This window comes from Canis lupus, chromosome 30 (genome assembly GCF_048164855.1).
Source record: "Canis lupus baileyi chromosome 30, mCanLup2.hap1, whole genome shotgun sequence".
NCBI lineage: Eukaryota > Metazoa > Chordata > Mammalia > Carnivora > Canidae > Canis > Canis lupus.
Window position 1 is genome coordinate 40,999,784 of NC_132867.1, and position 13,412 is coordinate 41,013,195.

Below are 13,412 nucleotides of genomic sequence, written 5' to 3' on the forward strand. Positions count from 1 at the left end.
AAAGAGTGGAAGACAAAACAGGACAAAGACCAATGACAACAAATAAATAAAGAACAGTCAGGAGTATGGTAGACAGCAGTCCACCTATCAGTAATACTGTGACCGTCAATGGTCCAGATGCATCTACCGAAGGACTGACATCAGAGCCAATCAAAAGACACGGCTCAACTATACGTAGTCTACAGGAATCCCACTTTAAATATAAACATAAATATATATTAAAAGTGGGGCACCCGGGTGGTTAAGTCAGTTAAGCATCCAACTCTTAGTTTCATCTCAGGTCATGATCTCAGGATTGTGAGACCCAGCCCTGTATTGGGCTCCACGCTGGGCATGGAGCTTGCTTAAGATTTTCTCTTGCTTTGTCCCTCGTCCCCCCTTTAAAAAAATATAGATTAAAAGTAAATGGATGGAGGAAAATATACCATGTTAACACTAATTGAAAGAAAGTAAGAGCAGCTATGTTAACTTCAGACACAGTAACTTTAGAACAAAGGATGTTACCAGGAATAAAGAATGGTATTACATAATGACAAGAGGGTCAACCCTCCCTCCACACAGGAAGCCTACTTCTCCCTCTGCCTATGTTTCTGTCTCTCTCTCTCTCTCTCTCTCTCTGTGTGTGTGTCTCTCACAAATAAGTACCTAAAATCTTTCTTTACAAAAGTATAGGGGATCCCTGGGTGGCTCAGCGGTTTGGCATCTGCCTTTGGTCCAGGGCTTGATCCTGGAGCCCCGGGATTAAGTCCCGCATCGGGCTCCCTGCATGAAGCCTGCTTCTCCCTCTACCCGTGTCTCTGCCTGCCTCTCTCTCTCTCTCTCTATGTCTATCATGAATAAATAATAAAATCTTTTTTTTAAGAAGTATAAATACAATTATACACCATGACCAAGTGGCATTTATCCCAGGTACGCAAGGCTGGTTCAATTTGAAAATCAATTAATGTGATCCATCACATCAACAGACTAAAATGAAAAATCACAAAATCATATCAATAGATCCAGAAAAACACATTTGATAAAACCCAACATCCATTCATGACAAAAACTTTCAGTAAACTAGGAATAGTTTGCTGGACAAACTTGATAAACTAATTTCAGCTCAGGACATGATCTCAGGGCTATGAGACTGAGCCCTACACTGGGCTCCATGCTAGGCATGGAGCTGCCATGGAGAGGAGAGGAGAGGTCAAGATAAGAAAGGAATGAAAGAAAGATAGATTGGGGCATCTGGGAGGCACAGTTGGTTCAGCATCTGACTCTCGGCTGCAGATCAGGTCATGATCTCAGGGTCAAGATATTGAGTCCCGCATCAGGCTCTGAGCTTTTGGGAGCTTTGGGAGGGAGGGAGTCTGCTTTTTTTTCCTGCTGCCCGCCACCCCCTGCCCCCAGCTTACGAACATACATGCACATGCGTCTGTGTGTGCACTCTCTCTCAAATAAATAAATAAATCTTTTTAAAATAGGTATACAGATTGAGAAGGAAGAAATAAAACTTTGTTCACAGATGATGTTTAATTGTCTATGTAGAAAATCTAAAAGAATCAACCACAAAAACCTAGAACTAATAAGATTATACCAAGGCTTCAGGATACCAGGTAACCAGGTAACTTTTACAAAAGTCAACTGCTTTCCTATATACCAACAATGTACAAGTAGAATTTAAAATTTAAAATGCAATACCATTCACATTAGCGCCTCCTAAAAATTAAATACTCAGGTACATATTTAACAAGACATGCATAAGATCTGTATGAAGAAAACTATAAAACTCTGAGGAATTAAACCAAAGAACTAAATAAATGGAAGACAGAAAGAAAAACAGGAAGGGAAGGGAAGGGAAGGAAGACAGATTGGAGCCTCTGGATGGCACAGTTGGTTGGTTAAGCATCTGACTCTTGGTTTCAGCTCAAGTCGTGAGATCGAGGCTTGTGTCAGGCTCCAAGCTCAGTGCTGGAGTGTCTCTCTCCCTCTGCCCCTCCTCACTCATTCTCCCTCTCTAATAAATAAATAAATAACTCTTAAAAAAAAAAAAAAGAAAAAGGAAAGGATAGATAGCTTGATTCCACTTTCATGGATAGGAAGACTCAATCTTGTCAAAGTGTCCGCTCTTTCCAACTTGATCTATAGGTTCAATGCAATCCCAATCCAAATCCCAGCAAGTTCTTTTATGTATACTGACAAACTAATTCTAAATTTATACGGAGAGGGAATAAACCCAGAATACTCAACACAGTATTGAAGGAGAATATAGTTATAGGACCAACCTACCTGAGTTCAAGACTCACCATAAAGCTATAATGATCAAAACAGTGTGATACTGGTGACAGAAAAGGCAAACAGATCAACAGAACAGAATACAGCTCAGTGATAGACCCACACACATATAGTTAACGGATCCTTAACAAAGAAACAAAGGCAACACAAGGGAGCAAAGAGAGTCTCTTCAACAAGTGGCACTAGAACTGGATGTACACACACACACAAATCAATCTAGACACAAACCTTACATGCTTTACAAAAATCACCTCAAAGTGAGTCACAGACCTAAATGTAAAATGCAAAACTATAAAGCTCCGGGAAATAATACAGGAGAACATCTACGACCCATACAGTGATGCCTTCTGTAGACACAACACCAAGATCTGTGGGGAAAAAAATAACTGATAAGCTGGACTTCATTCAAATTAAAAACTTCTGTTCTGTGAAAGACCATGTCAGGAAACTAAGAAGACAAGTCACAGCATGAAAGAAAGTATTTGCAAAAGACACATCTGTTAAAGGAATATTATCCAAAATATACAAAGAACTCTCAAAACTCAAAGCCACAAGAAGACATGGAGGGACTGTGAGTGCATGTGACCAAGTGACAGAGGAAGCCAGTGTGAGAAGGCTGTATACTGTGTGATTCTAGCTACATGACTCTGGAAGAGATACAACTGTGGGGACAGTGAAGGGTCAGGGGTGGCCTGGGGCTGAGGGAGGGAAGAGACCAACAGGCAGAACATGACAGATCTGCAGGGCAGTGAAAACACTCTGTATGGTACTACACTCATGAACGGTATGTTATGACACATCAGTTCAAATCGACGGAATACGCAACCATAAGAGTAAACGTAAAGCATGGTCTTTGGGTGATTACAGGATTATGACGTGTCAACATAGGTTCATTGTTGGCAGAAACAAAACAAAACATTCTGGTGAGTGATGTTGATAGTGGAAAAGGCAATGCATGTGTGGGGGTAAAGAGCATATAGAAAATCTCTGTATCTTCCTCTAAATTTTGTTGTGAAACTAAAACTGCTCCAAAAAAATTTAATATTTTTTGTCTTTCTTTAATTTATATCATCACTGTTTTTTAATTTAAATTTAATTAGCCAACATCTAGTAGTACATCATTAGTTTCAGAGGTAGAGTTCACATGCTGAGATCCCAAGTGGGATCTGAGGAGAACAGTCCATACATGGGCTCTGCTCCCTGTCAGATGGAAAAACCAAGGAAGCAAGCAAACATCTCTGAACCCAAGTCTGCCTATCTCCCACTGCAGGCCAAGGACTTCCTCAGATGCAAAGGCACAGAGCTCCATGTGCTGGAATCACAGAGACAGAGACGAGACGCAGCCCCCAACAAAGCCTTGCCTCGGAAGTGCAGCAGGGCGCTGACTGGCCCCATAAACACTGACTTTGTACAGACCACAGAAGCGAGACAGACAATGATGTAATATCCAGAACACATCCAAAGCAAGTCATGAAAATTACAACCCAAAAGAAAACAAGCAACAGACATGAACAGGTAATTCACAGGGGAAAAAACTGTTATGAACATGTGCAAAGAGTGTCAACTTCACTGGTAATATCCATCTAGAGACAGGCAGACAGATGGATGTACACAACACAAGCATTCTTTAGAAGACGGTAAAAAATAACGAAGCACTGAGGAGGTTGTGGGAGACCCAGAATACCACTGCCGTGTGGGTGGAAGTGCACACTTTGGAGACCCATTTCGCATCTTACCCAACCTAAAAGTGTTATTCCTTCCTTCTCAAATATCACACTTTAGGGACAGCTCCTGGAGAAGCACTCACACAGGTTAGCAAGGAGATCTCTGCCACAGATGTTCTGCACACTGTTACATGTGACGAGTAAAACCTGAATGTAAAACCTGAATGTCCAGGGAATCCCTCGGTGGTTCAGCGGTTTAGCACCTGCCTTCAGCCCAGGGAGTGATCCTGGAGACCCCGGATCAAGTCCCACGTCGGGCTCCCTGCATGGAGCCTGCTTCTCCCTCTGCCCGTGTCTCTGCCTCTCTCTCTCTCTCTCTCTCTCTCTCTGCCTCTCAGGAATAAATAAATAAATCTTAAAAATAAATAAACAAACAAACTAGTGTCCATCGGTCAGGGATAATTCATGTTATGCCTCCTTTAATGCAAAATATTTAAAAGAAATTAACAGAAATTAGATTGATTTAATCTAATAAAGTTAGATCCACAATGTGTAAAAACATACATAAAACTATATGAGCTATACGTTATGATGTATTACAGATTGCTCATGGACATGTATTTGTGTGTACAAAACGTAAGAACAGACTTGAGAATCTGGTTCCAGATAAGATGGAAAAAACACACCCCACCCTCTTGCTCTCACTGAATGTAGCCCTGAATTCTGAACGGAATACAGGGAGCAGCTACATGAAGCCCCTGAAGAGTAAACAGTAGCAGGCAGCCTGGGAAGTAGTCCAGAAGTCTAAGAACCAGCAGCCCCACAGCAAGTTTACCACTCAGCCCCGAAGCCCAGGAGTAGCACTGGCTCGCACAGAGCATGCACCAGGAAAGCAGTAGGAAGGGGCTCTGCGGCAAGAAGGGCACCTACGTCACCCCCACTGTGTGGGAAGGAAATCTCCCTCACCTCTGGAAGCTGCAGAAGCATAGGACAGAGCAGGGCACATGCCAGCACTCCAGGTGAGGGGCTGGCAGGGGGCCCTGGGTAACTAACAAGTACCAAGCACACTGTGGGGAGTTAAGAGATCATGCAGGTGACCCCACAAGGCTGAGAACCCCTGGCCTCACGTCAAGCTGGGCATGTGTGATTCTCACCACAAAGAGCACATCCCAGCCCGAGAAGTAAATTGGCAGTGGTGACCCAGGTCTCTCGGGCTGGCACAGATGGAGCAGAGGAGGGGCAGAGCCGGCTGTACCGCGAAGGCTTTCTGAAACTGGAAGTGACACTGGAAGCACAATGGCTACTCTGAGCCTGTGACCTGGACCCAACCAGGCGGACTGCCTCATCAAACAAAAACATCAGCCTTTTTCACAGCTCAAACATGATCCAGGGGCTCAAATGTCCAAGATACAACCCAGAATTACTCAGCCCACGAAGAGATGGGAAAAATCCCAACTCACATGAGAAAAGAGACACCTGCCCAAGATGTCAATATCTGACAAGGACTTTAAAGAAGCTATTATTATAAGCAATCTTCCAAGGAGGAAACCAGCCAGTCAGAATGAACAGTGTGGTAGGCAGAGGCCTAAAATGGCCAACATCTCCTGCCCTAATCCCCAGGGCTGGACACAGAACATAACACCCTGGCTGTGCTAAGTTATATGGTAGGGAGTCATTGCAAACGTAACTGAGGTTACTAATCAGGTGAGTTCATCAAAAGGGAGTTTATCCTGTGATGCCTAACCCAAACCCATGAGCCTATCAAAAGCAGAGCCTTTTTTCCAGCTGGTAGCAGAAAAGAAAGTCCAAGAGTTTCCAAATGGAAGAAGGATTCAGTGGGCGGTCGGAGCTGGAAGATGGGTGGCTCCTATGATCAGAAACTCAATCAACCCAGAAGCTAAGCAAGCCCCACATGACAGCCAGCGAGGAAACACGGCCTCAGGTTGGATCTGCTAGCAACTGGAATGTGCCTGCAAGCACAGTTTTGCCCAGAATCTCTGGAGACGAACCCAGCATGGACAACCCCTCGATCTCAGCCATGCAAAACCCTTGTCAGAGAACCCAGGTGAGCCCCCCCACCCCAAGACTTCCCACCTGCAGAACTGTGAAGGGGGTGTTTGTCAGCCACTAGGTTTGCTACCCAGTAGAAACTGAACACAGATTTTGTTATGTGGAAGCAGGATGCCGTTATAACAAATACCTGTAAGTTTGTTTTCAGCTAACTAATATAACCTAAGTGTCATATAATAGTATTTCGGACTCACTGCTCTAAGGTGAGAACATTCTTTTTGTTTCTTACTATTTTTCTAAAATAGTACTGAATAAAGAGTGCATCCCGCAATTCTCCAGGTAATGTATTTCTTCTATTTTTTTTTAGAACTATTACCAAATTAACTGTGTTTACTTGAAAAAGAAGCCCAATCAGCAAATTCTAACTAATAAGTAAACAAACATGAACTTTTTAATATCATCCACCGTACACTTTGAGTTTGGTACACTGTCCTGGCTTCAAGTCTCCCAGAAGCTGCAGTATGGTGTCCAACAGCACCCGACTTGAGTTAACCAAGAATTCTCGACCACATGCTATGGCAGCAACATCTGCAACAAAAAGATAAAACAAAGCATCAAAGTCAATGTTAACTTGAGAGTTCAGAAAACCCTGCCTGAGTATTTTTTTTCTGCCTGAGTATTTTTTGCTATTTTTCTCCTAAGAGACCTAATGAAAACACAGAATAGCCCACAAGGTACCATCAAACAGTGTCATCCACAGAACTGACAGCCCAGAGAGAGTAACTGACAACCACAACAGTTACTAGGACGCTGAGTAATGTCCTCTGTGATTAGCAGATGCCTCGGGAGCGGAATAGAGCACAGAATCTAAATTTGTCTGCAACCTGACCACAGCACAGCAGATGGATACCATGCTCCAGAATAGTGGATTAAACAGCTATGGGTAGTCAGGGTTCAAACAGAAGGTGGATGCATATTACTTTATCTGGGACCAAAGACACTAAAATGCACTTTCAATCCTGGGAGAGAAAGATCCTTAATGACTTTGAACCACAATAGTAAATTGAAATCATGAGATCAAAAAAGAATATGAACACTAATCCTGAAAAGGCTCTTTTTCTAAATTTTACGTTCTATTATGGGTCAGCAAGTATCATGTTTCTTCATGCCTGAGGGCCTGAAAAGCCAGCATGGAGATCAGACCAGGTAATCCCACTTGCTCCCATGGGACACTGCTGCCGCTAATACAGGCTCTGTCAATGCTACCAAATACCCGTAAGGTTATAGCAATGCTCCAAGTGTATTTATGTGCATGTTGGTAAGACTTTTCTTTAGCTGGGTCTAACAATAAAGCATGATTCACAGGAACTAAAATTCCTAACTCAGAGGAGCAGGCCAAACTGGAAGAAAAGCAGGGCGGCAGCAGCCTTTTCATCCTCCGGATTTCAACAGGAATGCTTCCAGGAGTTCACAGGTCAACCTGGTGTCTGCTGTGTGTGTGATCCTCGTAGATACCCTTTACAAGTTTAAGTAACTTTTCTTCAACTTTCAGTTTGCTAATAATTACAAGAATGGAGGATGAATTTTATCACTTACTAGTTCTGTCTTTTATTAATTATAATTTGATGGCAAAATATAAACTTTTATCTATGCTACCAGACTAAATTTATGAAATCAATGCTCAGCATGCCTATTTATTTTTGACTATCTGGACTGAGAAGAATAAAAAGAGGTATATTAAGTCTCTTAAACCTAACAGATTTTTTCCCGCTTCTGTTTGCCTTTCCAGCAAATTTTGCCTCATAAATCAGTGCTGTGTTATTTGGTATATAATTTCACAACAGCTATAATTTTACTGAAGACGGGACCCTTCACTGACATGATCTTACCTTCTTTGTTCAATGAACTTGAACCTGATACTTATATTTTCTAGTATATGACACACTGTAATTTTAGGAAAGAAACACTTGCAGGGAAACTTAACCTTTAAGCATTTGGCATCATAAACTCATAAAAGTCATTTTAAGGCAGTTTTTCAGAGGAAAGCCTTTTTCCTGTAACTACAGCAGACCACCTCCTGGAAACCCCACAGAAAAACCTACATCTAGCTACGTCCTTTAGTAGCCAGCTTCCAGAGATGACTTCTCCACAAATCATGCCTCCAGCAAGCAAACCCTGGACAGGCCCCTGTCCCGTGACTCAAGTGTGACAGCAGAATGCAGTGGAACTAACACTATGACTTTCAAGGCAAGGTGGGAAGGAGCCTGATGGCTGCTACCTTGGTCTCCTGCCACTTTCTCTAGAAGCCCAGAGTCACTAAGAAAGAAACCTAACTATCCTGAGGCTGCCATGATGCAGAGACCACAGTAAGAAGATACAGTGAGAAGCCCTGAGACTACGTGAGGGGAGAGGGCCTCCACCAGCCCCCCGCTGTTCCAGCCCTCCATACTCTGAGACAGCCCAGCTGAGGCCCCACATGCTGCAGAGCAGCAGCAAGTCACCCCTGCCACGCCCTGAGCAAACTGCAAGAGCATAAGCAAAGTAAGTGACCATCCCAGTTTAAAGACCTCAAGTTCAGGTGGTTTGTTACAATTGAGAACAGGACATCACTGAAGTATCACTGAAGAAAAAGTTACAGAGTAAAAAACCTACTGTATCTCAACAGGCAACAGCACCCAACAAAACACAACAAAAACACAACATGGTACAGGTAAATAAAGTCCTGTACCATGTGTCCTGTAATCAGATAGCAAATGCCAAGCCTATACTTCACTGGGTATCAATAACTAAAGAGAAAACTACAAAGTAAAATAAATATGACTAAATTCCTCCACAGCCCCCCTATTCATCCATCTGTTTGGAACACTTAGGAGGCAACTCCAAGATGATCAAGGATTGACAAAAAATGTACTTATGTTTTCCAGGTTTATTTTTCTTTAAAATTTTTACAGACATTTCTATAAGTTACCACAGTAATTATATAATTTAAGAAATGAATCTGGTGTCAGTTATGTGTGGTGTTAAAGATACAAAGAATCGAGGAGCACTCGCTGGCTCAGTCACAAGAAGATGCAACTCCTGATCTCAGGGTCATGAGTTCAAGCCCCAGATTGGGAGAAGAGATTACTTTTAAAAGAACATTGGGGGACGCCTGGGTGGTCCCCCAAGGGAGAAGTCTGCTTCTCCCTCTCCCTGCTCATGCTCTCTCAAATAAATAAATAAAATCTTTACAAAAAAAAAAAAAAACAGTAAGATCCCACTTCATGCCTACTTGGGCATGGCCACAATCAAAAAGTTAGTTTAAAAAATACTGATGAATACCTGGAGCAACTGATGCCCTCAGACACTGCTGGTAGGAATGGAAGATAGTCTGACAAGCCCTTAAGTGGTTAAAGCCATATGGTCATCTGACCCAGCAAGTCCACCCCTACTGCACATCCAAGAGAAATGAAAACACATGTCCACACAAAAGTTTGTACACAAATGTTCACAGCATCATTATTCATTATAACAAACCAACAGAAACAACCCAAACATCCATCAGTTGATAAATGAATAAACGGGTAGAGCCGGACAGCCATACAAAGGAACGACATGGACACACCTCAAAACCACCACCCTAAGAGAAAGCAGCCAGGCACTGAGGACCACATACTCTCTGTTTCGACCATATGAAATGCCAAGAACAGGCAAATCCAGAGGCAGAAAGCCAATCAGTGGTTGCCCACAGCTTGAGGAACAGCAGTATTGAGGAGTGATGGCTCAGGTTAGTGGGGTTTCTCCCTTATCAGGGTGATAAAAATGATTCAAAATGGACTGTGGAAACGGAGGCACAACCCTATGAATATATTAAAGCCATCAAAGTGTGTACTTTAAATTGGCGAATTGCAGAGTGCATTATTTTATCTCAGTAAAGTTGTTTAAAAATAAATTAACAACAACAGTAACAACAGGGTTACAATTTACACGTTCAATACATTAATCTCTACTGCTCATCCTGGATCTGTTTTCTGTGAACATCTCATCTGCAGCATGAACGCTACAGCATATTATAAATAATACACACAGAAGACTATACTTTCAGGGATCATTTCTATAGTTTGTAAATAATACATACCAAATTTTCTGAATTAGCAAGACCTCTGTGTTATTGGACTAAATCAAACATGTCAGAACTATACCCGTGGAATACAGAAACAAAATACGTCTTCAATGATCCTAAAATATCTTTTAACAATTACCTCTAATATCACAGATTATCGTAAATCTTTCTGTATATGTACCTGAAAAGTTAAGTTCATGATCTAGAAAGCTAGGGAAAGCTGACTGTCTCCAGGAGATACTCGGCAATATCTGGAGACATTTTCGATTGTCACACTCAGCAGGCTGCTACTGGCCTTTCTAATGGGTAGAGTCTAGAGTTGTTAAACTCCTACAACACACAGGAAGGCCCCCACAGTGGAAAATTCTAGTGCTGAGGCTGAAAAGGGATGGTCTAACCAGGTTACCTCAACGACAAGGCATACATCAACGACCCCTGCCTCTCAGAACCTGTCTCATGATCCAGAAGGCAAGGCTTAATGCCTGCTTGTCTCAGAGCAATTGCCACTCAGCCAAATTCGATAGTCTGCAGGCCTGAACTAGGATCACCTTTTAGCCAGACGGCACCACACACAGTATCATCCCAATCACTAACTAGAAATACCAGCACTTCTCTTCTAGTCAATTAAGTAATCATGAAACGGTGCTCCTTCCTCCTTCTCATATGACAGTAGGTCAATGGAACACCCTCAACCCAGCCCCCTTAGTCCACCTGTCTGATGACAGAGAACCTCCTGGTTATCTCTCTAGTTAACAACTGTCCATGTCAGAAGAGAACGGAGGAAGGACACTCCTGCCCAGACCCTGCCTTAGTGCTGCTTATTGCTGGGTCCTCTCCCACCAGGGGAAGGGGCGATTCTGAGCTGCTTATCAAGTCATGTGAGTCATGGTTTCAGAGTGTCTGTCTCCTTCTAGTGCTTCCAGTTACATCTGTTGCCTAAGTCTTAAATGATTCTGTTTGGCTATTGTCCTGACAGCTGATTCAATAAATGATTCAGACACAGAACCAAGATAAAATGACGGTGATCACTGCTCACACTGGAAATCAGCTCTCTACAAGCCAACCTCGCCTTTCAAGAGGTCCAACAACAGTGGTGAGGATGTAGACAAGAGGATCTGATGATTGCTCTTAGATCTCCACCACCTCCAACACCACCAAAGATACACACACATACAGAAAAAGATGGACTGTCCTGAAGACACAGGAGAAAGTAGCCATCACAGAGTAAAATGGCACAGCTGCTGTGGAAAATGGTCTGGTGGTTTCTCAGAAAGTGGAGCACAGAGCTATCATGTGATCTAGCAGTTCCATGCCTAGGTACATGCCCAAGAGAACCAAAAATATACATTCACACAGAAACTTATCCACGAATGTTCACAGCAGCATCACCTGTAGGAGCCAAAAAGTAGAAACCACCTAAATGCCCATCCACGGACTCTTCACTGCAGACTCGGACTGGGTGACACAAAACCATATGTAGGTCAAGGTACAAAACTGGCACCTTTTCCTTCCACACGCACAACCACTCAAGCCTAGGGTTAGAGCAGACCTCAGGCACCAAGAGTCTTCTTAGGAGATGAAACTGAGGGCCAAAGACATAAGAACACAGGGCTGGTCAGAGGCAAAAGCTGAACTGGACACTGTGCCTCAACTTCCAGCCCATCTTCTCTCTCATACTGCTTGCCTGAAGTAGAGGTGATGGTCATGGACACAAGGGTGCTCTGCTATCAATTCTCAGGAGCTCTTATGTCCATGAGAGACAAACTGGATCCAATCCTGCCTATAAATTACTAACAATCAGGTAGCCTGAGTGGCTCAGCAGTTTAGCACCGCCTTCGGCCCAGGGCCTGATCCTGGAGACCCGGGATGGAGTCCCATGTGAGGCTCCCTGCGTGGAGCCTGCTTCTCCCTCTGCCTGTGTCTCTGCCTCTCTCTCTCTCTCTCTCTCTCTCTCTCTCCCCGTATCTCTCATGAATAAATAAAATCTTTAAAAAAATAAAAATAAAAATAAATAAAAATATGGGAATGCCTGGGTGGCTCAGTGGTTGAGCACCTGCCCCTGGCTCAGGGTGTGATCCTGGAGACCCAGGATCAAGCGCCACATCGGGCTCCCTGCCTGGAGCCTGCTTCTCCCTCTGCCTACGTCTCTGCCTCTCTCTCATCGTGTCTCTCATGAATAAATAAATAAAACCTTTAGTTAATAAATAAAATAAATAAATAAAAATTACCAACAATCAAAAAGCAATTTTGATTCTTTAATTATTATGTAATATTGTTTGAATGAATAAACCAAGAATTAAGATGCAAGGGGTACAATTATAACTGTCGAATAATAAAAAAGCAAAGAAAGTAGTTACAACTAGAGCAATAAGTTTTTTCCTTGCAAGCTAAGCAAGTTCGTCCCACAGGACTGTGATAACAATTGGCCATCTATATTTGTACTCCTATAAAAGTTACTGAGGGGCGCCTGGGTGGCTGAGTGGCTAAGCATCTGCCTTCAGCTTGGGTCATGATCCCAGGATCCTGGGATGGAGCCCATCGGGCTCCCTGCTCAGCAAGGAGCCTGTTTCTCCCTTTCTCCTCTGTCCCTTCTCCCTGCTCGTGCTCTCTCTCAAATCACTAAATAAAATCTTAGACCTACACCTCTATTCTTTAAAAGGAGTGAAGGAGATAATATGCAAAATCACAACTTATCTTGGACATTATCAGAGAGCTGATGCCGGAGATCAACCAACTACCGTAAAATCAGAAAAGGCAGGTGCTCCAAGGAGAGATATAAGGTAAGCATTTCTTACTTGGAGCAAACACTGGATGCCATAAGGGCCAGTAAGAAAAATTTGGCTAGGGGATCCCTGAGTGGCTCAGCACTTTAGCACCTGCTTTTGGCCCAGGGTGTGACCCTGGAGTCCCGGGATCAAGTCCCATATCAGGCTTCTTGCATGGAGCTTGCTTCTCCCTCTGCCTGTGTCTCTGCCTCTCTCTCTCTCTCATGAATAAATAAATAAAATCTTTAAAAAATTTTTCAGCTAAAAGTTAAAAATACTGCCAAATCAGCAGTTATCTGGGGCTGACAATGGACAGAGGGCACAGTGACAAAAGGAAAGGTGGGGGAGGTTTGAGGGAGATAATTGGAACTGTCCCATACCCTAACTATGGTGGCTACAGGACTATATGCATTTGCCAAAACTCACAAAACAGCAATAAGGTAGAAGAACAATCTGTAATGGGGGAGTTTACTATATGCAAAATTTAATTTTTTCAAGTTTTTATTTAAATTCCAGTTAGTTACCATACAGTGTAATATTAGTTTCGTGTACTATAGAGTGAATCAACATTTCCATACAAAACCCAATGCCCAT

The 13,412-nt window shown here is 42.9% G+C and overlaps 1 protein-coding gene across 2 annotated transcripts in view; it reads right to left on the bottom strand.

The window, feature by feature from the left end:
- Nucleotides 1–13,412, bottom strand: part of HSF2BP (heat shock transcription factor 2 binding protein) — a 102,624-nt gene that overhangs the window by 56,254 nt on the left and 32,958 nt on the right. For both annotated transcript variants that reach the window (XM_072807127.1, XM_072807126.1), the window contains one exon: nt 6,422–6,539. In XM_072807127.1, the coding sequence (XP_072663228.1) occupies nt 6,422–6,539 (118 nt within the window). The remainder of the gene's footprint in view (nt 1–6,421; nt 6,540–13,412) is intronic.